This window comes from Juglans regia, chromosome 9, assembly GCF_001411555.2.
Source record: "Juglans regia cultivar Chandler chromosome 9, Walnut 2.0, whole genome shotgun sequence".
In the NCBI taxonomy this organism is placed as follows: domain Eukaryota; kingdom Viridiplantae; phylum Streptophyta; class Magnoliopsida; order Fagales; family Juglandaceae; genus Juglans; species Juglans regia.
Window position 1 is genome coordinate 20,867,356 of NC_049909.1, and position 27,542 is coordinate 20,894,897.

The 27,542-nt window shown below is 35.1% G+C and overlaps 4 protein-coding genes and 1 non-coding gene across 12 annotated transcripts; 3 read left to right on the plus strand and 2 right to left on the minus strand.

The window, feature by feature from the left end:
- Positions 1–832: 832 nt before the first annotated feature.
- LOC108981854 (uncharacterized protein At4g22758-like) lies at positions 833–2,993 on the minus strand. Its single transcript, XM_018953105.2, has 3 exons — positions 2,558–2,993; positions 1,603–1,810; positions 833–1,415 (listed from the first exon to the last, which is right to left on the minus strand). Exons 1-3 carry the CDS (start codon positions 2,879–2,881, stop codon positions 1,171–1,173), a joined length of 777 nt encoding a protein of 258 aa, XP_018808650.1. The 5' UTR covers positions 2,882–2,993; the 3' UTR covers positions 833–1,170.
- A 1,144-nt stretch (positions 2,994–4,137) lies between these two features.
- On the minus strand, positions 4,138–6,479 carry LOC108981853 (pentatricopeptide repeat-containing protein At4g22760). Its single transcript, XM_018953104.2, has one exon. The coding sequence runs from the start codon at positions 6,408–6,410 to the stop codon at positions 4,680–4,682; it is 1,731 nt and encodes a 576-aa protein (XP_018808649.1). The 5' UTR covers positions 6,411–6,479; the 3' UTR covers positions 4,138–4,679.
- A 3,839-nt stretch (positions 6,480–10,318) lies between these two features.
- Positions 10,319–13,707, plus strand: LOC108981850 (methylsterol monooxygenase 1-1-like). Its single transcript, XM_018953102.2, has 5 exons — positions 10,319–10,746; positions 11,321–11,643; positions 12,742–12,889; positions 12,989–13,021; positions 13,325–13,707. The coding sequence occupies exons 1-5, from the start codon at positions 10,417–10,419 to the stop codon at positions 13,403–13,405; spliced, it is 915 nt and encodes a 304-aa protein (XP_018808647.1). The 5' UTR covers positions 10,319–10,416; the 3' UTR covers positions 13,406–13,707.
- A 431-nt stretch (positions 13,708–14,138) lies between these two features.
- Positions 14,139–14,211, plus strand: TRNAK-CUU. The gene has a single exon. It is a non-coding gene; the product is annotated as a tRNA-Lys (tRNA).
- A 7,368-nt stretch (positions 14,212–21,579) lies between these two features.
- Positions 21,580–26,759, plus strand: LOC108981858. 8 transcript variants are annotated; one of them, XM_035693969.1, is made up of 4 exons: positions 21,580–24,454; positions 25,151–25,223; positions 25,417–25,612; positions 25,949–26,757. In XM_035693969.1, the coding sequence occupies exons 1-2, from the start codon at positions 22,130–22,132 to the stop codon at positions 25,187–25,189; spliced, it is 2,364 nt and encodes a 787-aa protein (XP_035549862.1). In that variant the 5' UTR covers positions 21,580–22,129; the 3' UTR covers positions 25,190–25,223; positions 25,417–25,612; positions 25,949–26,757. The 8 variants fall into 8 exon arrangements, with proteins under 8 accessions (XP_035549862.1, XP_035549861.1, XP_035549863.1 ...); XM_035693974.1 differs by having other exon boundaries at positions 21,581–24,431; XM_035693968.1 differs by having other exon boundaries at positions 25,151–25,612; positions 25,949–26,758.
- The last annotated feature ends 783 nt before the right edge of the window (positions 26,760–27,542 follow it).

The following is a 27,542-nucleotide window of genomic DNA, read 5'->3' on the forward strand; positions in this document are numbered from 1 at the left end:
ATCCCACTATTTATCCTACTATATATATTGATATAGTACAAGAGAAAATCGAAAGAGTTAATTTAAGAGTTATTAGTGAGTATCAAAAGCACCCGTCCCAACTCCCAATTGCAGGCTTTTAAGGGGCTGAAACCTGGTCGAACAGCGCAGGATCATCAGAAACCAATTTGTTTTGGGGCGACTAAAGCCCAGACGCAATTTCTGGCCCTATCTTTTACAACTCTGAGTCAGGACTCGAAAGTTGCACCTTCTCTGTGAAAGTCTGCCCTTTTCCCGGTTGCGGACATCTGGTTAAGCAGGAAATAATGAATGGTGACGCATCCTTTGCATCGACAAAGAATATTCGATGGACATACTAGGTTTATTACCATTAAATAAAAATGAAAATGCTAAATTTATTACAAATTTTACTACAAAAGCTTTATAAATTTTATGTGATTAATGACATATCACGTTTTAATGTATTCATTATTTGGGGCTCAAAATATTTTCTTGGTTCCTAGACTATAATTCTCGCATTTTTTTTTAATTTATCTCTCAACCATTGTTTACTTCAATTATTATACGAGAATATGGAAGAACTGATTTTTTTTTTTTCTTTGACAAAAGGAATTCAACTCGAATGATACAAGGCAGAACATGACGAGCTCATCATGGTGGACTTTATATTTTTTTTCCATCGATCATCACGGTGGACTTCTTATAGTTAAAAATATAAAATAAATAATAAAATCTCTCTTTTAATTAGTTTAAATTTTATAAATAAGTAGAATTTAACGTAATATCCAAACACAGATCTTGAATCTAAACACTGACTCTCCACTTCACCCAATTAAAAGTTTTTGAACAGGGGATTTCACAGTTATAAACAAAGAGGAAACAACATGCACTTATATCTATGATTCTATAATATTTGCTTCGCTAAGATCAGCGTCCATCAACGTTGAACAGTATGAACCAGCAAAAGGATTACTTTTACAGCAATTTACATATATATCAAATGATTGAGAAAGCAAATTACGAGACTCAATCTTGTATTGTAATCTGTACATTCTTTACGTTTGAAAGAACAGTGAATTTGTATTAACGGAGAAAAGGGAAACTGATTCAGAAAGAAAAAAAAAACAGTAATATAATTAACGATGGGTGTGGTGTTTGGGTCATCCATCATTATATGCAGATAAAGAGTTTCCAAAGCCTACGTGTTCTTCTAAAAAATTGACTGATCTTTCGAGCGATGAAAGAAGGGAGTAGGAATGCAGGAGGTGGAATGGGTGGGGGAGAGCTTTCTCTTGCCGGAACATTAATGTCTGAAGTACATGGAGACGCTCCATTACTACTATGACCACTGCTACTCTTTCGAAGATAGAAGCTTCTTCTACCAACATCTCCGACCAATTCTGATTTCTCCAAACCTGTTTAATCAAAACAAAGACAATCAAACATCAGTTGGAAAACAAGCTGCTGCCGATGTTTATATATTTATTAATTGGTCATTTTAAAGCTAGCTAACAGCTCTTAGAACAGGTTTGAAGCATGACATGGTGCAAAGACACCAGACTTGAGAAGCTGAGAACTAGGGAATCTTAAAGGTTTGCTTACTTTTAAGGCTGAAATAGGAGTCATGCAATTCGAATGAGGATGCTGCATCCCGGTGAAGCTTAGGAGTTCGGCCTTCTTCGCTATATTTGTCAACAACAAGCTTGATGGTGTCCTCCACACTTGCCCCTAATTTAACCATGGTCCGCACTGGTCCTGGACTTCCTTCGACTGTCACATTAACCACCACCTTTGCATCTTTCTTGTATCCCTGCATTCCACAATCTTCACGACGTTTAGACACGCATGATTATTTCTGGGAGTAGTCCTAGAATTTTATATATGTTCAAGATGTAAAAATAATCACGGGATTTGACATGGGCAAGATCAGCAACTTGTTTGGATTTAGACATGGTTTATCAATTAGAACCGACAGAGGAACATTTGTTCCTGTTGTCCAAGACACTCCCCATTTTCAACAACCAAGACCCCGTACTAAATGAAAACCAACGGAAGAAAAGACAAAACGAAAAAAGTCGATTGTGGTTTTCTCACATTGAATCTGTACAGTTTATTTTTGGTTCATCAATCTCAATGCATAAACCAAAAGGGGAATCTATAAACGGTTAATAACTGGTTTACACAACTAGATGAACGAAAAAGAAGGACCTTGATCAGAGTATTTAATTTTCAATTGGATTTAGCATACTTCTCCATTTTTTGTTGCATGGAAGATTGTTAAATTATAATGGGTGCCTGCCATTTTTTTCATTCATTATTTTTTAGAGCTTAAGAGAGGTTTTCACAGCTCAATGAATATAGGGTCTTGATTAATGTATTGAGCAAATAGAAATTAATCATTTTTTTTTTAAATCTCAAAAATCTTAGAATAATTGTTTAGGTGTCTAAGAAAAAACACTTAACTGACAGCAATCAAAACCCTTTCCCATGTACAGGTGAAAAAAAAACAACAAAGAAAATTTTTTTCGCGACAAAAGGTATCAATCTTGACTTTTACCTCGTACTTCTGCGGAGAGGGACCGAACAACGAAGGCGAGGACGTGCACATGTCCGTAAATGTGTGAGGCCTATCAAGAACAGCAACACCCTCGGATCTCAAACTCCGATCATCGTCGCTGGTGCTGCTGCTAATACCGACGGTAGAACTCCAAAGAACCGGTTCCGAAGAGCATCGCTTCAAAATCTTTTTGGGCTTGGAAGTCAGCTTCGCCGATCTCCGAGGGGGCGGGCTCCTCCTCCGAGGGGATGACGATGGGTTCGGCGGCTTGCTTTTCCGTCCACCAGTCGCCTGAGCCCTCCGCCGCAGATATCTCTCAGGCATATGTTATGGAATAGGAGCACCGGTTTGGAGAGGACACAGGTTGCGTTGCGTTGCGTGGGAATGGGATCTTTGTTTGTTGAAGTTTCGTGGGATTTGAAGGGTAGTTGGTTGTTTTTGGAAGTTAACGTCACTGTGATTTTGTACTATTGGTGACACAGTAGTTTAAACTTTAAAGTCTACACATTTTTTTCTTCTGGACCCAAAAGTTTGAGTAATCTTCTAGTTTCATACCTTATTCTTTTACTTACTTCAAACAAAAACACATTTAAAATAATCATTATAATTTTTTTTAAATAATTATTATAATTTTTTCAAATTTAAAAAAAAATAATTCAATTTTTTAAATTACAAAACAAAAATTATATTAAAAAATCATATTCTAATAATATTTTAATTTTATAATATTTTTTATCAACTTTTTCTCTATCTCATTACTATTATCTCAAAACTTAATAAATACTTAACTCAAATTATCTCATTATTATTCATAAACTATCTTATTATTATTTATAAAATTTTTATTTCATCTCATTCTCAAACATGCCGGCACGCCATAATCCATTTACTTGGCTTGGGGACTTTTCTACCGCTTTGTCCCCCACAATTTCAAATGCCTCCCCTCCTCTCTCTCTCCTTGATTTAAAAAAAAAAATGATGTTTAAATAATGAGTTGACATGAAAGTTTAAAAATGAAATAAAATATTTTTTTTTAATATTTTTTTTTAATTTAAAATTTTGAATTATTTATTATATTTTGTATAAAAATTTAGAAAAATTATAATAGTGAGATGAGATAAGATGAAACACTTTCACTTTTTAAATGAGGCCTAAAAATCATAACTTAAAGTAAAATTAATAAGAATCATATTTGAAATTAATAGAATTTATATAATATATAATATATTAATATGATATATTTGAACCATTTTACTTATCAACATCATATAGAATTTATTTTTGGCCCTTGAATGGTTCCAAAGTGTACTTATAGGCAAGCCCTGATTTTCGTTGATTTGACTCAATTTGAATATCAAAACTAACTCAATTCATCTCATCACATTTCATTATTATAATTTTCATAAATTTTCACATAAAATATAATAAACAATTCAACTTTTTCAAATTTTAAAACAATAATAATATTGAAAAAATATTCTAATAATATTTTATTCAACCTTTTAACTTTCATCTAAAATAATTTCATCTCATCTCACTATTCAAACTCCACCCAAAAGAAATCAATTCGTCTCCTTAAATTTGGCAAAGCAACAATAACTTAAGAAAGGAGATAATCAATTCTTCTCCCTAAATTTGGCCAAACTTAACAATGGGTTCTAAAGTATTAAAAAAAAAAAAAAAGGTGTGCAATGTTGCGGAAACTTGATCAAAATTTTGATTTTACACAACTCAAAATCAGGTAGAGATTGAGAGGAAGGGGGTGGGGCCAGCCACGGCGAATTAAAAAAATGAACTGGTCGAGTGTTTAATCTTGTTATTCGCAGAGCCTCCATAAGTCACACTAATCCATTGTTAAGTGACGAATTATGTTTTCCATCTGAAAAGGATCCATGGAGAAGCCTTCCTTTCAAACATATTAAAGAAAGACTTCCAGCAACACGGTGATCAAGGTGAAAAAAGTACACCCTTCCAATTCATGCGAGACGCCAAGTCCAACAACATTGTATAACTAAGAGCTGAAGAATTGGGCCATAAAATATGAGGTTGCCATCAAAAGCCGGAATTATTTACCATGGTCTCTAAGCACTGAGAGAATGCCTTTCCTTCCAATTATGAGAAGTCAAATAGATTCCATCCAACTACAACCAGGTGTCTTTGTGAACCCCTTATCCCCTGCAACCTTCCTCAGTCTCTTGGCATCATCCCACCTTCCGACAGAAACATAAATGTTGGCGAGAAGAGCAATATAACCAGTTGAATTGGGCTCCAGCTCAACGCAATGCCAAGCAGCAATCTCCCCAAGCTCAACATTTTGATGTAACCTGCAAGCAAGAAGCAAAGCTCCCCAAACCCCCGCATGAGGTTTCATTGGCATGCTCCCTATTAGTTCATATGCTTCTTCCAACCGTCCAGCCCTTCCTAAAAGATCCACCATGATCCCATAATGATCAGCTGAAGGTGAAAGCCCATGGTCCTTCATGGAGTTAAAGCATTTGTAGCCTTCTTCAACCAAGCCAGCGTGGTTATAGGCAGTTAGCAGCCCAGTGTAGGTAACTAAATTAGGGCAAATACAGGCATTTAGCATCTCTTCAAACAACCTGACCGAATCAACTACCTTACCATTTATCCCACAGCCTAAGATCATGGCAGAATAAGCAATTAGATCCTTTTTCCTCAAGGCATGAAACAACTCATATGCTTTATCAATGCTTCCACATTTCGCATACAGGTCTACTAAAGCAGTAGCCAAATGATCATCCAGTTCAATACCTAATTTATAAATATATGACTCAGTCCAAAACCCAAATTTGAAATCTCCTAGTTGTGAACAGGCAGATAGAACACTAGCCAAAGTCATCCCATCTGGCTGAACATTTGCATCTGACCCAAGCATCTGTTTGAACAGCCCAATGGCCTCCTGAGGCCGACTATTCTGAGCATAGCAGGCTATCATAGCATTATACGAGAGTAGACAATTCTTATCCATCTGATCAAACAGTTTGCGAGCAGACTCAAGATCCCCCCATTTCGAGTACCCAGCAATCATTGTGATCCAAGAAATATTATTTCTTCGAGGCATCGCATCAAAAATGCTTCTAGCTGATTTTATACTCCCACAGTCAACATAACCACTAATCATCGAGTTCCAAGATGCCGAGTTTTTCTCTGGCATCTGTTGAAACAAAGAGCCTGCCTGGTCCATATTCCCTGCTCTTGCGTACCCCGAAACCATTGAATTCCAAGAGATAACATCTTTCCTTGGAATCTCATCGAATACCCTATGGGCCTCTGCTAAATTCCCAGATTTCAAATACCCAGATAATATAGAATTCCACGAAACGACATTCTTCTCAACCATCTCATCAAACAATTTCTGTGCAGTTACCACATCACCCACTTTCGAGTAAAAATCCACCAGAGCTGTTTGCACATAAACGCAGCCACAGAACCCAGATTTATAAACCTGAACATGTACCGAAACCCCACCTATCTTATCTACAACTCTAGCGCATGCCCTTAGAGCAGAGGACGCAACAAATGTGTTTGGACACAGTCCCAGTCTCTGCATTTGAACATAAAGCGAAAAAGCTTCTTTGAATTTCCCATGCTGGGAAAAGAACCGAATTGTGCAACCCCAAGAGAATGTATCTGGGTTTTTTAATTGGTAAATGACTAGTTTTAGATATTGAGCAAGACGGCTTGAGTAATTGGAAGTTGAGAGGGAGATTTGGCGGACTAAGAGGGGCTCGAGGTGGTTAAGACCGTTTACGAGGATGTGTGCGTGGATTTGCTCCGCCTGGTTGACAGTTAGGCAATTGTTCAACAAGGTTGTCAGCCTCGTTACCAGCATTAAGAATTTCAGATTGCAGGCTCCTTATGTTTCGTCTATAAAGCTTCTCTCTGGTTCACGTCGTGGTGCTTGAGAAAGAGATGGAAGACCACGTGCTTCGGCCCAAAGCAACCCAAATAAATCTAGTGGCAAAGTTGTAAGCCCAAGCTATGGATGCAACATACATTACCATTGGTTACGAATTTGTTATTTTACAAATTAAATAGAGAGGAATTATATAAAAATAAATTTACAAACTAACGTAATTTGATGTAGTATATTGTATAGTTACTTTTAACGTAAAGTATATCTAACGAATCATGTGAATCTACGTCAGTTTATAAATTTATTTTTGTATAATATATTTGTGTTTGTAACAGTTCTTAAGTTGTCAATTGTGTTATGGTATTGATTTGAATTGTACCAAGTTTGATTGGGTCGCATATGTTTTAACTTCTAAATGGGTCAAACCTCTCAACACTAATTTATTAATTTGGTGTTGAGTTGGTATCAAATTTGAGTTTCTTATGATTTGTTATAGTCAAAATAATTATATTTCTCTTTATCTCAAATTCTATTATCTCTAATCGCATTTGTTAATGTTGTACAATTTTAAGCAGTTTCACACTTCAATAATTTAAAATGTACTATTCATCTCAAATGATCTGTTGATTTAAAATGTACCATATCAACGTGAATAATTATAAATAATAAAATTCAAAATGAGAATTACATTTCTCGGGCAAACATAACCATGAAGGTTTTTCTAAGGTAATGATTTTTCAAACATTGAAATTGCTGGAACTATGGAAGATTGTACCTGAAAACAACTGATCAAATTGAAAGACCAAATTAAGCAGACCCACTTAATTCGTTTAAAGTCCCCTTTGAAGGAATTAGCATGCATGAAGATGAACAGTCACCATATATGCCATCATTTCAGGCCGCATGCTAATCAGTATAATCACCACCTTAAAGCCATGCATGCATGGATACGACAAGGATATGAGGGAAACTAAAACAAAAATCGATAGAGACAGTAGAGCAGATCACTTTTGTAGCCAACTAGTGTGTGCCATGGACCACTCCCCATGAATCATAATCTTATATATTCTTCATGCATCACATCATTATCTTTCCCACATGATACACGCGCGTCACTGATCAAACGGTGGCCGCTGGAGCCAATCATGGATCAGCTCAAAGTTTATGACTCAATCTTATCTTTCTGTTTAATTGTGACGAGTTATTTTTTATAAAAATAATTATTTTTTATTAAAATGAGTCTATTTTTATTGTAAATAATCATTCTCGTTCTAAATAGTCGGTCACAAATCCTTAATAGACAAGTTACATGTAAGTTAATTCTAAATAAACACAAATCCTAAATAGATAAGTCACATATAAATTTTTTTTTGTTAAAAAAATAGGTTCCACTAATAAAAAATAATTTTTTTACACTTTTTTAATATGGGATCTATTTTTTTTACAAAGACTTGTATATAGTTTGTTTATTTGAAATTTATATAAATCATTCCTCAATCTTGACTCAAACCAGCAATTTTAGGTGGGTTTTGGTTTTATATTTTCAAAATGAACCAAATCCTATCGGAAGTGAATGAATTGGCTCCAAGAAAGAGGGAGATAATGGCAACTAAATTAATCCATGCATGGCCCCAGATAAATTTGGAAGCAGGAAAGAAATGAATTTTCAAGGCGATTTTTTCTCCAAGAAAAGAAAAAAAAAAAAAAACGTACTAAAAATGGTGATGAAATTGATCAAGCGGTTAATGACTTAAATGAGCTTTTGGAAATGGAAAGATGAGTACAACTGATTCATATTGCTCTCATATATATGGGAATTAGCTAAATAATATTGGTAGTGATTAGTCATTAGTCTAACCGACATATCTACTAATATTTAATACGGATACGAAGTAATATATGCGATCATAGTTCATGTTATCATATTTTGAAAGGACAAATGAAGTAGGAAGATGTCACGGGTTGGGAACAAAAGCTGCACGAGGTGGGGCTTAACAAAGGCATTAACTTGACAGGTTGGTGGAATAAACAATGATTTAATATAATCAAATCAAAATAAAATAAAGAATAATTCTACATATAATCGTAAAATGTGTAAATGTCACGTAATCGTTTTGAAAAAGAGTAGAGTCTACTATTAAAAAATTAATTTTTTTTCATGTGAGTCTCATGTTTTATTTTATTTTTTCAAAATAAATACGTAACAGTTGCATAATTCACGATTATAAATATTTTTTCTCTAAAATAAAATAAAAATAAATAAATAAATAAAACTTTAATATTGTCATTAAGATATTTGATATATTTAAGTGCCCATTGTCTGATGAAAAGTAAGCAAATGATCATCAATTATATATGTTGAACTTGAAGACATTTGAGAGGACTAAAACCTAACCACTTGTCACCTCCAAGTTGCATTATCAATCAACCTAGCTAGCTAATTACAACTCACATGCCTTCGTTTTCACTTCCAAGTAGCATTTATTTTCAGCTCCAAACAAAACAAAAAAGTTCGGAGCCTATCATGTTACTCATTCTTCTTGTTCTATCTAATATCAATTATCAATAGCTCTACACCTTTCCCATCTCAACATCAGACAGACATTCAAATTTCCCTTTTGGAACCAAAGAAAGATTGTAACCAATGAGAAAGTTTAACGAAAGCAATATCATTTGTCTTCATTTTATTCTTTACAAAACAAAAAAAATCGGATAAACACAAACCTTTTTATAACCACCGCTTTTTCATAGTTGATCTCTCATTATGGTAGTAATTGATTTATATATCAAATCACATCAATTTATAAATTTTATTTTATTAAATTTTTTTTAGATAAAGAATATTTTTTAATAAAGAAAAGTTATATAATATTTAAAATTTAATCATTTTTATGAATGGATAGACAGACAGTATCACATTATTGATTATAATTATAAAAGATTAATATTAAACATAAGTCTCAAATATTCAAATTTCATATAAATTCTTTATAAAAAATGAGTCTCATCAATTAAAAATAATTTTTTATATTTTTCAAAATATAGTCTATTTTTCTTATAAGAATTTATAAGAAACTTATCTATTTCAAATTTATATAAATTTATAAAATAGTAATGTTAACTATCTCGTAGAAAGGAAGGAGTGATGTTTTGCTTAGTGGGTCCAGGGTGTACTTTTAGAACATGCAACTGGATCTACTGGTTTTTGCTCCGACGTGGAGAACAGGACAAAATCTGGGTGCCTACTATTATATGACTGACTGTAGATCAAAGTCACGTGCTATGTTACTGGCGTATCGCAACATGGATGCAGAGTTCCTTCTAGGCCGAGACGGAGAACTGCGAAGGTGATGTCTGATATTTGTTTGGCATGCAAGTCTTCTTGCAACCTGGGAAGGTGGGAAAATAGAAAAATAATAACAATAAAGATTGAAAAGTGAAAAATAAAAAGAAGGTGAAAGAGGGATTAAAGAAATAGATTACGAAGACAGTGTGTTTAAGTTCAATATTCTTTAATCAATCAAAGGGGAACATTTTCACACTCAAATCATATGAAAATACTTATAATTTTGTAATTAGAAAAGATGAAATTTTTGGAGGAGCTCAATCCGTATTTTGGAGAAAAGAAGTACTGTACCCTTCTTCTGGTACAGTTTGCGACAGATTGCTCGGGGGCGGCGGGGGAAAGGAGTTCTGGAGAAGCAGTCACCTCGGCCGTTGGACATGTCCCGCATATTTTAACAGACATCCAGCTCATCCCAACCTTTTTCACTCTCCTTTCGGTCCAAAACCTAAACAAAGGGTGTCGCACAGGACCCACGCCTCCCCTACAACATAATACATACATATATATATATATATATATATATATATAACCCACCCTGTCTATACTGCCCTCCATTTATTTAGCGTTCTCAACCTCGGTGACCAATCCTCCCCGCCGACCAATCCTCTTCTTCCAGAATTTGGTATTTGCCCTACAATGCTGCCATACCAGACGCTCGACGAGGCCTCGGACGCCCTCGGCCGAAACCTGACCTACGCGGAGACCCTCTGGTTTCAATACTCCGCCCGCAAGTCCGACTACTTCCTCTACTGCCACACCATTCTCTTTCTCTTCTTCGTCTTCTCCGTCGTCCCTCTTCCTCTTGTCTTCCTCGAGCTTGCCCGCTTGACCGGCTTCGAACGCTTCAAGATTCAGCCCAAGGCCAGGTTGTCTTCCGCTCAAGTGTTTCGCTGCTACAAGGATGTCATGCGCATGTTCTTCCTCGTCGTCGGCCCCTTGCAGATGGTTTCCTACCCCTCTATTCGGGTACTTTATTTGTGCGTATAATTTCTTTCTGTGGGTGATTTTGGTAATCAGATTTGGATTGGTTTTTTAAAAGGTTATGTCAAACCTGGCTTCGGGGTGCCTTTTTTTTTCCAGTTAACGATTACTTCTGAGATTTTAAAGAATCTATATTTCTTAATGTTCGAGTTTGCTCCAAGATGAGAATTGCGGGCCCTTTGATTGGGTGCATGTCCTTAATTTTTAAGTTTTGTGATAAACTGGTGGGTTCTCAACGCAATATAAATTCTGTGATTATTGTGACGTGATTTCTTTGACTCGAGCTCTGGCACTTATCCTCATTTTATGCAAGTAATCATTGCAAACTTTTTCATGTCTGTGATTAGATTAGCAAGTGTTTGAATTCATAGGAAATCTTGTTTTGTTTTATGTTCCACGTTTAATTATGTAGTTCTGTTGTTATGGCTAAATCTTGAACTCCTGGATGAAGTTGTGAGGTTTTGTATTTTGGGGATTTTTTTCGTATTGGCCTTTTCTTATCTTTCTGGAATATCTCTCTGCGATATTGAAGTTCAAGCAATTTTCTGTTCATTCACAGATGATTGGGATTCGCACGGGGTTTCCATTACCTTCGGGATGGGAAATATTTGCACAGTTGTCGGTGTATTTCGTGGTGGAGGATTATTCGAACTACTGGATCCACAGATTTCTGCATAACAAGTGGGGTTACGAGAAGATTCATAGAGTTCACCATGAATACACAGCTCCAATTGGATTTGCGGCGCCCTACGCGCATTGGGCCGAGATTTTGATCCTCGGTATCCCATCTTTCCTTGGGCCGGCCATGGTGCCCGGTCACCTGATCACGTTCTGGCTGTGGATTGCTCTACGGCAGATTGAGGCGATTGAAACGCACAGCGGGTACGCTGCTTGCACATTCTTCTTTTACTTCCTTACCATCCTTTATTGCTTTATTCGATTGTGACAAAGCGATGCCCAGTTTAGATTATCTTCCTTTCTTTTCCTCGTTACTATTTTAATTTCTATGTGAAAGTAAGATGGATTTCAGGGATCTTTAACAGTGCCTGCCTTGACCTTGTTGGTGGTGGGTACTACGATCAGTGTGATGCCTTGTACTGTTATTTCTGTCATTTTATTTTTCTGAGGGGTTGCTTGGGTAGAGGAAGGGCGTATTTGTTTTACATCGTGAGTTCCTGTTCATTTCTGCACAAACAAATTGGCAAAAATAACATTCCCAATTTTCTTTATAAACCATCTCTTATAGTGGAGAAATACCTTTTACAAATGGGAAAGAGCTTTAGAAATTACATAAATCCTGAAATCAAAATCCTTATAAAAACCATATATTCTAATAAATCAATCCATAACATATTTTAAAATTGTAATGTATGAGAAAAAGATGTTGAAAGAATCATTCATTTCTTTTCAGTACTTTAATCTATGGTCTGCCTCATCGAAGATTATCACCTCCTTTTTGGACTTTGTAAAAGCCTTTGTAAAAGCTTCTGACAATGTGCACTTAACTGATTGGTGACTGGAGCATCTAAAAATTGTCATGATAGTTGATACCATAAAACTCTCTTTTTGTATATTAAGTGACTCGAAGTTGACCACCTATTTAATTCGTATATTTTTTTTATCAGTCTCTATGGCTGTTGTCTTGCTTTTGCATGACACAATATTGGTCATGATAATGAAATTCAACCTAGTAACTAACTGTACACGCATACTTCCACATAGCAACAGACTAGAACTCAGTAAGGGATGGAGAGAGTCAAAGGGAGGTAGCATACTAGATATTTGTATTTTTGGGACAGTGTCTTCTTCGGTTATGTGGATTTTTGTGACAATCAGATACATGAACAGCCTAATTGGCATCGGATCAGAATAGGCTGTATGTTTCATTTTAACATTCTACTGTACATCCTTGTTGTCTTTGCTGAACTTCTTACCATTCTGGACAGCAGCAGATGTTGATACTTATGTTTTGCGATACAGGTATGACTTCCCTTGGAGTCCCACAAAATACATTCCATTTTACGGTGGTGCTGAGTATCATGACTACCATCATTATGTTGGAGGGCAAAGCCAGAGCAATTTTGCTTCTGTGTTCACCTACTGTGATTACATTTATGGAACTGACAAGGTAATATTCCATATTCATTATAATATTGGCATGCACACTTTATGCAAGGTATGCAACTGAAAAATGTTTCTGCAATAACTTCTTTTGATTTTGCATCAGGGCTATCGATATCAGAAGAAGCTCTTTCAGAAGGTAAACCACTAAGTACTAGGCCAGTGCTTCTTGAATTAGCCCGACTATTTGGTTGATTTTATTATCTGGAGCGTAAAGACAAAAGCATTGCAAGAGTACTTTTTCCCGTCCTTTTAATCAGATTGATTTAGTATGCAGATATCTGTTATTCTTCTGCATAGAACGTGTAAAATGGTTGTGCCTTAGGTTGAATCATCTTGCTTTATCATCATCGTCTTCATTATTACCATGTTGCAGCGGACTAAGTTTCCATCTTTGCTTAGTGTTCCTACTAACTTCTTATTTTATTTTTATGCAATACAGTCGAAAGGGGAATTAAAAGCCGGTGGTCAGCAGAATGGGGGCTCACACCATATTTCTACCCAAGATCTCAAATCTGACTAGCTATGATACTGCAGAACCTATCTGGACAAATGCTCTTTGTTATGCTTTTCAGCAGTGACAACATTCTGAGATCTGTGATTAGAAGTTAGTGTCAGTATGTTAGTCCATGTAGAAGTCCTCAGTGGCTAAGGAGAATATTGGCTTGGGATTCTTCAAAATTGGGATGTTTTGTAGCTTGGGGAGGGAGAGCGGGGGTGTTGTGCTTTGTTTCAGATTTTAATGAATGATTGTATATAACTTTTTTTGACAATCCAAAATGATGTCACAACCAAGTTACTGAAAGAAAAATTCTAGCTTTGGTACTTCTCTTCTCCTAAGGATACTATTTGCTAGCCCATTCTTAACCTTACAACTGTCAGCTTCGGTTCCAGCATTAGGCAAAGTGCATTTGATGTCATGGTATGGTTTCAAACCAACCCAAAGCCCAAGTGATTGGGACTAGGCTACAGAGATCAGGCAATTCATTCAATCAAATAACAAAGATGCCTGAACAATCAAAACATTGCGTCATTCATGCTTGGAACTAGAAGTCAAAAACTATAGAAACTTACATCTGGCATATCATCCTCTATAGTCTACCCACTTAGATTTATAGGGTTTGTTTGGTCGATGAGGGCCATCTGGTTAAGTTCTAGATTAATCACCAATGGAATTATATGATTGGTTCCTAGGCAAAGGCGGCGTTACTATTTTTTGCTTTATTAAAGATTTTAAAGATAGTTACAGCAAAGTAGCCCGTCTAGCTCAGCCGGTAGAGCGCAAGGCTCTTAACCTTGTGGTCGTGGGTTCGAGCCCCACGGTGGGCGTTGGTTATCTCTTTGTTCTGTTTTTTGTTTTCAATATGGACCGACAAGTGGCCCACAGAAAATTTAGTCAACTTTTCACACGTGGAACAATTTTTTTAAACGAGAAAAACGAACTTTTTGTTTTTGGTTTTTTTAAATTTCGAGGCCCCTCCTATATAGTTGTTAAATGGGTATCATCGGCTTAAATTATTTTTGGGTCTTCGGACGCCCTAAGAATATTGGTCCGGAGTTCACATTGGCCCATCCACTTGATGGGTAGTTTTCTGACATCTCTCTCTCTCTCCTTGGGCACACACGTTGATTTTAACAAATACCATGAACACGACCGAGATTGTGAACGAAAATATAACATGATGCTTCTCTATCCATACCCTAAAAAAAAAAAATCACCATCAGAAAGTAGACATCCAAAGAGGCCCATTGGACAATAATCCCACGTGTAAAAAGCACTAACTGTAGATGACACAATCATATGGATTCAGTGGCGATGATCATCCAATCTATTTCAATCTATGTGATCCCTTTCTTTTTTATTTTATTTAAAAAAAAAAATTATATAAAAATAATCTTATAAACTGACATAACTTAATGTGAGATTGTAACATTACTCTTATTTTAAATTAAATTTAACGAATCAAATAAAATTATGTTAATCTATAAAAAAAAATTTATGTAATTTTTTTTTTTTATAGATGTAATTTTTTTTTTTTTTTGTGGGTTCGATCGAAGTGATGTCGAAGTGGAACTAAAGACATTATCATATTTTCACCTATTTTGGGGGACCCGCAGTCATATGTGGTTTTTATCTAGCCACCTGTTTCTAATTGCGGAACAAAGTTTCAGCTTTAATTGTGTTTGTGGGCCTACTTGGCCCATTTTCCTTTTCCGCACTTTTTATAAAGGAGGAAAATTGCAAATTAGCTTTCTCTTTGTGTCATATGTTTTTGCCTTCTATTATATATAGTTATTTTTATATATTTTATTAATATAATTGACTAAATAAATTATTTTATATTAAAAAAAATAATACAGTCAATCACATTAATAAAATACATAATAAATATACAAAAATAATTATATATAAAATTTTTGTATACTTTATAACTGTATTAAACTCTTTATATTCGATTTCTTTTTTATTCGTTTCATATCCCTCTTGCCAAAATCTTGGATGCAAGTAATTGCCAAAATTATGGGTTGGTTCTACTCGTAGTTCTATATTTGCAAAGAGATTTTATAATAATAAAGAAAATAATAGTATACCAAATGTGCCTACTTGTATTTTTTTTTAATTTTTCGTAATAGTTAAAGAATTGACTATTAGTAAATTTGTATTTTTTTTCTTAATAGTTAAAAATGTTTAAAAAATATTTAAAAATAAAATAAAAAATCCATTTACACTGATATGCATATTTGAAGTGCAAATTTGGTATGCACCCTATCATTGTCTTAATAATAAACTAACAATTGATGTAATTTTATATAATACAATAGATCTATATTACAATAAAAATTATAACTTTACAATCTCTTATATCACATCAAGCTATTTCAATTTATAAATTTATTTTTATAAAAATCTTTTGTGGCTAAAATACATATTTTAAAGATGTGCCTTGTATCCTGATCTTTATATAAAATAATTGATATATAAAGCGAAGTGTATTTGATGGCATAGCATGTAGGGAAAGTATATGGTACAAAATGTTGCATTATTTTCGGGATTGAAAGACCGAAAGCAATATTGCCAGAGGTAAAGAAGATCTGTTCATGTCCTTTGAGAAGGAAAGTCTGCCCCCAGCTCACAAGAGAGATTGGAGGAATAAAGAACTCTGCCGCCAACTACGTTATTGACATTAGGGTTTCGTTTGGTTACTTAACTCCTCTCAATTCATCTCAATTTATTATTATAATTTTTTTAAATTTTAACACAAAATATAATAAATAATTTAAATTTTTTAAATTCTAAAATAATAATATTATTAAAAAATAATATTCTAATAATATTTTATCATCTCAACTCAACTCACTTCAACATCCAAACACAACCTAAGAAACCCGAGATTTGGTTAGAACTAGATCAAGATTACAACCTCATGTCATGGCAGCCGCAAACATCATTCACAAATAATGAACGTACCAAAACCAAACCTTAAAACAAATAAATTAATCAGATAAGATGCATGCATGGTAATTATTCATCATGCATGTTTTGTTGGAAATTCTTTACTTTTCCTACAAATTTGTTCATAATTCTGTGTTATGATCTGTCTCCGTGCATCCCATGCGATCTCCAAGTCCACTTCTCTTGTAACACCTGATAGCAAGATAAAATAATGAAAAGGGACCGAGGGGGAAGAAATTAAGAGGAGAGAATAATGGTATTCGATCGTAAGTTTGAATTGAATGGAGAGAATGTGGCATCAAGTTTTGAATTGCGGGGATAGCTCCCCTTTTTGGAAAAATTGGCAGCGTTTTGACTTATAATTAATGGACTCGAGACTTCTAAACTTGAACGTACACAATTGGCTTAAATAAGGAAAAGTATGAAATAGATAATTAAGTATTTTTTTTTTACAATATTATAATCCCGTCTCATCTTATTTAGAGCATTTGTATTGGTTTTATCAAAGTTATCTTCAAAATTTAATAAAAAGTACATATTTTTAATAAATTCAAAATTTTCCTAATCATAACCTTACATTGGATTAGTTATTGAATTCATCAAAATAATAATATAATATTATTTTTTTAATAATAATTTTTTTAATTTTTTTTCATATTTTATAATTACATTAATCATATATTAATTAATAATTTAATTTGATTCTTATATTATTATTACAAAACGGTCTTTGTTTTTGGGATACTAGACAAAATCACACCTTTCTACCTTGTTATGGGATACTGCATGCACAAAATTAAAGAATATTCATATAGATTAAACATCCATTAGAGATTAAATGTGAATAAAAAATAAATTTACTTGGTGAACAGTAACCCTTCAAATTTAAAGAAACTCATTCATTTACTGTAACTCAAACCTTCCCAGTACTTATCCCTTTGGCTAATTAAATGCAACTGTATTTTGATAAAATTCATCATATTTTACATTTGACTAGGTTTTTAAAAGCCAATGCCAATGCTCTAATTAAACGTGTGAGTTGTGATGTCATCTTTATTGTATTTATTATGGGTTTATTAATTTATGGGTATTTTGTTTGGAAGTGCATGTATGTTATTTTTATTTAAAAGGGAGAATACAGACATTTCTCGTGGCTTTATATATTGAATGGTGTTAGGAAGCACAGATTATTTTCTATCCCATTTTATGGTCTTAGGTTCGTGTCTTTGTCTACATATATGTCATGTGCATGTCATGTTAACGTTTTTTTCATTATTTTCTAAAATAAAACTATGTCGAAACTATCTTATGACTCACGAGGGATAGTGTCATATCATGTTTTCTGATAGAGACTTTCTTCCATTTATATATATATATATATATTTTTTTTTTTTATACGTATTAATTAAGATATGCAGATTATCAAGTATATAGGCCGGTTAAATGAATGGCGCCAAAGAGAAAGGTGGGAAACAAGAATATATATGCCCGTTATGCATGGAAAGCATTGTCGATCATGATCATCTTGTATTATAAAATAAATCAAACGATATGTCGTTAACTTAATCATTGATTATAGCTTCAAAGGCCAAGATTGTTTGAATTTGACGTGTGAGCTTCTAACTCAACGGGAGAGTGACTTGTGTGTACGCATGTTAATTCTTCTCCTTCAGTAATTAAGGTTGTATCGTTCCTACGTACGTTGGCGCCATTACTAAATTTTGGGTTCCGATCGATTTTGCTACGTATTCTTCTTTTCGAAGTAAAGCCAACGTCGACTGTCGTGGAAACATAGCCTCCATACATATATATATATATATATTAAAAATGTGATCTACCCCAGCTCAAAGTTTGATCACCATCATGGCCGAACCACCAAAGCCATCAATCCAGGCTTTTGTTTCATGTTTTGATAATGTTAACCAAAAATATATGTAGGCCATGCATGGCAAAAATGTTCTGAAATGGTACTCTTCTTCTTCTTCTTCTTTTTCTTGAGACGAAAATGGAATGCCAAACAAAATTAACAATATATGATCAGAAGATGGCATTCTTCTTATATATAAGAAAATCCAGTACTAGATCTTGAGCTGATCGATGCATTAGAAAGAATAATATAAAATGGCGTCTTGAATATTATTTGTTGAATAATATAGAACAATCGATATCATATGAAATTATCACTTGTTTTAAATATTATTTATTCTACAAGTTTAAACTAATAGATTCTCCCTCGTGAATAATTAGAGAAAACACGTAAAATATTTAGTTAAATTGAAATAGAGTGTAGAATTAGAGAAAACATGTAAAATATTTTCGTTTTGATAGTGAGATGAGATGGTTTTAAATTAGTTGAATAAAATATTATTTTTTAATATTATTATTATTTTGAGATTTGAAAAAATTGAATTATTTATTATATTTTGTATAAAAAATTTAGAGATGTGAAATGAGTTGAGAGTATTTTTGTATCTAAACAGAGTCTTATTGTTCGAATTCATGATTTCTACTTTAATACCATGTGATTTTAGTAGAAAAAGTTATCTAATTATTTTCTTAAAAAAATCAAGTTATTTGAGTTAAAAAATATTATTAAAAAAAAAAAGAAGAAGAAGAAAGAAAGCGGAATATCTCCTTAAGAGGAGCTTTATACGAGGAAAACAAATGAAATTCTATAGTGTGACTGAAACTTTGAGAGCGACAAGCTAGGGGAAAAAAAAAAAAAAAGACAACCTAAGCATATTAGCTTTTGTTGAGACAAGTGCTAATTATTTTGGAAGGTGCAATATATAGAAGTTTGAAGCTCATTAAAATTGCCATTTTGAAAAACAAAAAAAATTATCCATTTTTGCGGAGACATATTAAAACTTTATAGGCACCAGGTCACTTGGGGGCACGCACGACACAACAACAACGTCCTAGTTGGAACATATATAGTGTCACTCTCATTCTTTTGTTATGCTCGAGTTTGTAGATTAGCTGTTAGGGCCAAAGACGTCAAATCACTGTTTGAGGATTCAAGTTTTACGTAAATGAGGTAGTAGATTGATTCGTGACAGTTGGGTTTATATTTATTGACTCGGATTAATATTCAACATTGACTAATAAAATTATTTACTTTTATTTTTAAATTAATATCTTAAGTTTATATCTTAGAGTCAATTTGGTTTGAATAAGCTCGTGCTTTATTCGTATACCTACGAAAAAAATAGAAGAAAACATAATTCTAAGGAGTGTTACGGGCATAAAATAATTTTATAAATTGATACGGATTCATGTAATTTATTAGATCTATTTTATAATAAAATAACTTTACTATCTAACGAATTATTAAATCATATCAATTTGCGAGATTACTTTTATATAATCTATTTAATTATACAGTTATAATTGGTTTGGCTTGATTTTGATAAATTAAAATACCATAGAAAATTTTTTGTTTTATAAATAATGAGATAATAAAAGTGTTTTTTAAAATTTTGTAGTAAGCTAAGGGGTTTGGAAATTATGACTCTTTATAGTTAGAATTATTTTGACATACTATGTGGTATATGCCTTTTTTTTTTTTTTTTTTAATCTATCTTCCTTTTAAAGATAATGTAATGATTCAATAGAAGATTCAAGCCGCATGACTTATATTTTAAAAGGATTAGTTAATGATATAGTTGAAGTTCTATTAAAACATTATAAAAAATAAGAACTTTTTATTTTTAAACAATATGAGATTTCATATACTACATATCCTTATCACTTTTTAAAATAAGGTATCACAGATAAATTTATAGAATTTATCATCACTAACATACAAATATAAAGAGAATACAACCATATAAGATTAAATTGTTCAACGATGTTGAGATATTGAGATAAGTTAAGTTAAGTTGTGAATAGTAATATTTTGTAGTTCCTATTAAGATGGGTATAAATTTTTTAAGTTGCGATGAATTTAATTTTTTAAGTTGAAATATATTAAGTAAGTTGAAATGAGTTTAATTTTTATATAAAAAATTGAAAAAATAACCTAGCTTGCTAATATTGGCACAAGATTAGAAGTTATAAATGGTACAAAAATTGGAGCATAAAGACCGAAAGAAAGAAGCATTTTAAAGAAGCAGTTTACGCATAGCTACCTACTCTTGGGACTTTGGAAATAAATAATCCCAAATGTTGGTAAAATAAAGGGAGAAATCCGAAGCCCTTTGATTCCATACGACGTTTGGTGAAGTCATTCAAGGCAATTTTATTGGTTGGTCTATGGTCAACAGTGCCACCAAGATGTACTGGTTGGAATCAAATTAAATTCCTAGGTTGCCCTTTTCTGTCCACATTCTACATAAATAAACCAACATATAGAAGTTACATAACAAGGAAACCTAATTTAATTCAGAGGACCGCTGTAGTCATAAAGAGATTATATAAAAAAAATTACACAAATTGACGTGATTTTATGTGATTCGTTAGATCTACTTTATAATAAAAATAATTTTATAATTTGACGAACCACGTGAAGCCACATCAGTTTGTGGAATTACTTTTGTGTAATTTATTTGTGGCTAAAGTATTTCTCAAACAAAAATAGGTTGGTTTGGGGATTGAGATGAGATCATATCAAAATTTTGTGAATTGTAATGAGATAGTTTGAGTTGAATATTTTTTAGATTTTAGAAAATGAGATAAAAAAATTTGAATAAAAAATATTATAAAGTTAAAATATTGTTAGAATATAATTTTATAATATTATTATTGTATAGAGATTTGAAAAAATTAAATTATTTTTTATTTAAAAGTTTTTGAAAATTGTAATGATTAATTTGAAAAAATTATAATGATTAGTTTAAAAAATTTAAATTTAAATTATGTTTAAAAAAATGAAAAAAAATGATATAAAAATTTTGAAATGTAGTTGTGTTTGGATGTTGAAGTGAGTTGAGTTGAGATGATAAAATATTGTTAGAATATTATTTTTTAATATTATTATTATTTTAAAATTTAAAAAAGTTGAATTATTTATTATATTTTATATTAAAATTAAAAAAAATTATAATGATAAATTAAGATGAGTTGAGATGAATTTAAAATCCAAACAAAACCTTACAAACAAATACTTAAATTGAAATTAGGATTTTCTCAAAGAAAGAAATAATAAACATAAAATAAAGAGGAACGAAACGGACAAGGGACTTGGAAGACTCTCTTCCTCACAAAGACCCAACAACACGAAAAGAAGAAGCATAAAATACACAAAAAAACTAATACCCTCCCAAAAGTACGCGTGTGTTTCACTCCCCAATCACTTGGAAGTAATGACCAATCCTCAGGTAGTGTCTTCGCGTACATCGGACTGTGGTTTTACCTTCCTTGGTACCAGCTCCCATCGACATGTCTCCATCGGGCTTCCCACGCGCACATAAGCGGCGCGTTGAAGCGCGTACACGTCTTTCCTTGTTTCTTGCCCATTGTTTCTTTCAGTGTCTTGGTCTCAGAAAAAATAGCTGAAGTGACCCCATCAGTGAAACGAAAGCCATTATCCCTTCTCTCCAAAAATCTCCATAGATCGCTGGGCTCCGGCATGGCACTCCGCCGGAAATTCAAGCTCCGGCCACTCCAGACTCCTTACCCGGGCTAAATGCGAAGAAAGCGCTACCATTTCAGCAGCTCTATCCAACCCGGCAAGAATGACAACAACGATGATGACGATGACACTGCTACTGCGGTGAAAAAAGAACCTTTCAAAGTTCGGAATTCCCAAACAAGACCCCAGCTTTTTTGTTCCTTTTCATCTGGGTCCTCGCAATGGCGGCTACGAACACTGCACCACCGCCAGTGGACTCAGCCGCGACCGTCGCCGCCTCCGCCGCAGTGTCAAGCGAAGAGCTGACTGCTAAGGCCGTTCACAAGAGGTACGAAGGGTTGGTGATGGTTCGTACCAAGGCCATTAAGGGGAAAGGGGCGTGGTACTGGGCGCACCTAGAGCCCATGCTGGTTCATAACAGCGATACGGGCCTGCCCAAAGCAGTCAAGCTTAGGTGCTCTCTCTGCGACGCAGTTTTTTCGGCCTCGAACCCGTCCCGCACCGCCTCGGAGCACCTCAAGCGCGGTACTTGCCCCAATTTCAACTCCGTCGCCAAATCCATTTCCTCTCTGTCACCCTCCTCTGTTTCAATGGCTTCGCCGGCTCCGTCTCTGCAACCCAACAATCGTAAGCGTAGCTCGTCTTCTGCTTCAGCTGGTGGTGGTGGTGGCTCGGGTTGTTCGTACCATGTACCACCGCTGGCAATAGTGGATCCGTCGCGGTTCGAGCTGGCGTTCTCGCAGGCGATGTCGGTGACGACAGTGTTGACGCCGAGCTCGGGGAATTTGCTGCCACAGCAGCCGCATTTGATGCTCTCCGGTGGGAAAGAGGATTTGGGAGCTCTTGCTATGTTGGAGGATAGTGTCAAGAAGCTCAAAAGTCCGAAAACGTCACCTGGACCGACACTCAGTAAGACCCAGATTGATTGCACGCTTGATTTCCTCGCTGATTGGGTCTTCGAGTCTTGCGGGTCGGTCTCTTTCTCGAGCTTGGAACACCCCAAGTTCCGAGCTTTCCTGAATCAAGTTGGGTTGCCGGCGGTGTCTCGGAGAGATTTCACCGGTGCTAGATTGGATACTAAGTATGAGGAAGCCAAGGCTGAGTCTGAAGCGAGGATTAGAGACGCTATGTTTTTTCAGATTGCCTCCGATGGGTGGAAATCCAAGAATTATGGGGTTCCGGTGGAAGAGAGTTTGGTTAACTTGACTGTGAATCTTCCAAATGGAACTAGTTTGTATCGGAAAGCAGCGTTTGTTAGTGGTTCTGTGCCTTCTAAGTACGCAGAGGAGGTTTTGTGGGAGACAATCACGGGCATTTGTGGGAATGCCGTGCAGCAGTGTGTAGGTATAGTTGCAGACAAGTTTAAGGCCAAGGCATTGAGGAATTTGGAGACTCAGTATCATTGGATGGTTAATCTTTCTTGTCAGTTCCAGGCGTTCAATAGTTTGATTAAGGACTTCAGCAGGGAGCTTCCATTGTTCAAGACTGTCACTGGGAATTGTTTCAAGCTAGCCAATTTTTTCAATTACAGGTCTCAGATTCGGAATAGCTTCCATAAATATCAGTTGCAGGAGCATGGACATGCCGGGTTGCTAAGAGTACCGTTGCGCGAGAGTGAGAGTACTGTAAACATTGGATCTGTATATACAATGGTGGAGGATATACTGAATTCTGCTCGAACGCTACCGTTGGTTTTGCTGGATGAATCGTACAAGATGGTAGCAATGGAGGACCCAATTGCGAGAGAAGCCGGGGAGATGATTCAGGATGTGGGGTTCTGGAATGAATTGGAGGCAGTGCACTCGTTGATTAAATTAATCAAGGACATGGCTCAAGATATTGAGGCGGAAAGGCCATTAGTGGGGCAATGCCTCCCACTTTGGGACGACCTTAGAGCAAAAGTGAGGGATTGGTGCTCCAAGTTCCACATCGCTGAAGGACCAGTAGAGAAGGTGATTGAAAGGCGGTTCAAGAAAAACTATCACCCAGCTTGGGCTGCTGCTTATATACTTGATCCTCTTTATCTGATCAAGGACACTAGTGGAAAGTACCTTCCACCATTCAAACGCTTGAATTCTGAGCAGGAAAAGGATGTGGATAAGCTCATAACCCGGCTTGTTTCGAGAGAAGAAGCTCATATTGTGCTTATGGAACTTATGAAATGGAGAACGGAGGGGCTTGATCCAGTCTATGCACGAGCTGTACAGATGAAGGCGAGGGACCCCGTTACTGGAAAGATGAAAATTGCCAACCCCCAGAGCAGTAGGCTTGTGTGGGAAACGCACCTTACTGAATTTAAGTCGCTATGGAAAGTCGCAGTTAGACTTATCTTTCTTCACGCAACTTCTTGTGGTTTCAAATGCAATTGGTCTTTCTTGAGATGGGTGTGTGCCCATGGGCACTCAAGGGCGGGTATGGACAGGGCTCAGAAATTGATATTCATTGCAGCTCATTCAAAACTTGAGAGACGGGATTTTTCAAGTGACGAGGATAAGGATGCCGAGCAGTTCACCTTGTCAAACGGTGAGGATGATGTGCTAAATGAGGTTCTTGTCGATACATCCTCGGTGTAGCATTTTTCTTTTCACTTGTTTAGAAACTAAATTTGTAGGATTTATTGAATTCTTTCCACATCTTAATTGTTTTTTCTTCGTTTCCATTTTGGTATTTCCTTACTTACTCTTTACAAGATTTTGGGGGCAGTCAGGTGGGGAAGAGAAGTCACTGACAAGGGATTGAATTTTGTATTCCTACCGCTCGACCTCATGCATCAAGAAACATCCCATCTTCACCCTAGATAATGTCGGAGTTTTTGGGTTTGCAGAAAAAAAAAAAGGAAATCTTCTTCTTTGTAAAGATAGAGAATGCTACACGAGCAACAAAGTTTCCCACCAGGAAGAATGCTGTAAAATTTTTATTCCTCTAGTAATTCGAGATGAATAATCTTTATGAAGGGGAAGGTTTTATTCTCTCCTTAAAGTTTTACGATTGAATATCCATTCTAACTTTTTCTGTGAGATTTAGTAAACTAACAATTAGATATTTGCAAACATAGAGTGGGGGTAATTTTGATTTTGCCATGTAATCAGAGTTGATGTGATGGAGATGTGTGTGGATCTGTGTATTGTGTGTGTATTCAGTATTTATATCGGAGTTTATTTGGGTTGTAATGTAGAAGATGCTCTTTCGTCATTCAATTGTAACAATTTACCTTTAGGACTGCATCTGATACATATTTGCAGGAACTATCTCAAGTGGACATTGATTTACTCCAAAACTAACCTCTCCGTAATTGCATTCTCAAAATCTGTGAAGGTGCTGCTTTATTCTGTCACTCAGTTATTATATTACTAATCTTCACCATCCTAACTCAATTAATAAAGTGATTGATCTTCAGACGCAATAATATTTCTTTTTGGAAAAAACTTGTCGAAATGTAAATTCATCCCAAAGTCATAGTTGACCTCTTGAAGCTTATGTAACTGAACAATTGGCCCCTTGTTTTCAGATTCAACGGATGTGTGGACTGCTGGTAGTTCCTTGGTTGCCATGCATGATTAATCGTCTGTACAGCACAGTTCAATTAGTGCTCTTTTATACATGGAAGAATGATCGTGAGGGTTTGCCTTGGAAGCTCCAATTGTTCTTTTACAGATATCTTGTGGTCAGTCTTTCAGCGAATTGAGTTCCCTCGACAAGCATAGGTTTCTGCTTGATCCTTTATATATTTATGCTTACTACAGCTAATTAAGGTTCACTTCCTCACTAAAGTGTGTTTTGGCTTATCTACACGCACTGTCTGCAATCTGCCTGGTTTACAATCCACTCGGAACTACTCAAAAATCCTTTCATTCATTAGTTCTTTTCCACTCAAATCTAGTACAGGATTTTCTGTGTTTGAGGTTTTGAAGCTCACAAGGGAGAATAAGTTCTTTCTTTTAGAGAACCTTTAGTTTTAACCGGAGAAAAAAAAAAATGTCTGTCAGTTGGACTGAAGAAACTGTGGATATGATGATATGAATTTATCTTTTTGGTGACAGAAGCATTCGACAAAGATATCGTTGGACTGGAGAGGTTCCACCATAAATGGGTTGGTTGTTAGTAGGATTGGATGGACCATGATTAAAGAGAAGTTTGCCAAAAGGATCCTAGAAGGATTTGACTTGAAACTTCTGCATTGGGGTGTCTTCTTGCAAAACGCCAGAGTTTTGCTCAAACTGTTCGGGTGGGTGGCGAGCCGGGTCAACTACCTTGGAAGAGACCTGAGAGTAAACCTTTCTAGCTGGAAGAGCACTACAAGCTCTTTCTATCTTCAGAAATATCTCCTGGTTTTTGTGTCTTTGAGAGAGTGAAGCCCCACAATAAAAGGAGTGGAAGTCTTTATCCTAGCCTGTTTGTCATGGAGATAAATGGGTTTATTTTTTATTTTTTATCTTAACCCCCATCAAATCAGAGCTTTGGGTTACTTCTCTCTTAAACATTCCAAGGCTGTGGCATTCATGCAGAGTTAATGGGGTGATGCTCCCCGTGATTATGAGAAAGGTCTTGAGAGGTCCCGAAGCAAAGAAGACTTGTCGGCTTGAAGCAACACAAGGAGATGCTTGAGAGTGATTCTACAACGAACTTTGAATTGATTTTTCTGGTCTGGTTTCAAATAACAATGGGTGTTGAAAATAATTATATTTAACAGGGCACTGCTGATGCAAACCTTAATTGGATCTTTTTCCACATTTCATTTATGAATAATTTTTTTTTTAATGTTATGATTGCTATCAAAGTTATCTGTGCTGGTACAAGTTTAATTATTGAGTATTCAAATATGTTGTCGGGATGTGTATGTCGCAAAATATATTTGTCAATTTTCTAAAGCTATCATAGGATATTCATGTCCAACTTTAGGCCATTGAAATGCCTTGGAAATATCAAGTGCTTGGTAATTACAATTTTCTTTGCAAGAGAGAACATCTACGACTTTCGAAGTGCAACATGTTGGGCACTGTTTTGCATGGCATCATCTCAAGAGAGAGCTATAGAGACTTATCTTCTCCAAGCCATAGAAGCATAATAATTATGCAGATGACTTCTTACCAAAACAAACTTCTGTTTGTTTTGGTTTGGGTTTGGGTTTTGTAATCTCATGTTTCGGTTTGTAACTACGGTTTTTTTCCGTCGTTACAAGTGAGGATTATTAATAAAATTGGGATATCATCTTCTTTCTGAAGAAAAAAAAAAAAAAGTTATTTGTATTTTATTTTTGTATATTTTTTTTTCATTTCTTATATGTAAACATCATCAAAATTTCAAATTTACTTATTTTCAATAATCATCCAACGATTGTTTGCCATCGACCATTTTCACAGCTACTAAAGGAGTTGCCCTATATTTTGGGGGGGGGGAGGGGTTGTCACTGTTTACTTTGCATCTTTTCATGGCAAAAAGTGAAGATCCTAGTGCCAAGTCATACCTACCATGTACCCTCGTAATAGAAAAGCCCCTAACAGTTCGAAATTTGCTCTCTCTCTCTCTGTCTGTGGGTTGCTTTCAGAATCAAACCACACACCTCCACGAACAGTTAAAAAGGTCAAAAATCAAGTGGGTCATCCCTTTTCTAATGAGTGAATTGAGTAGAAAAGT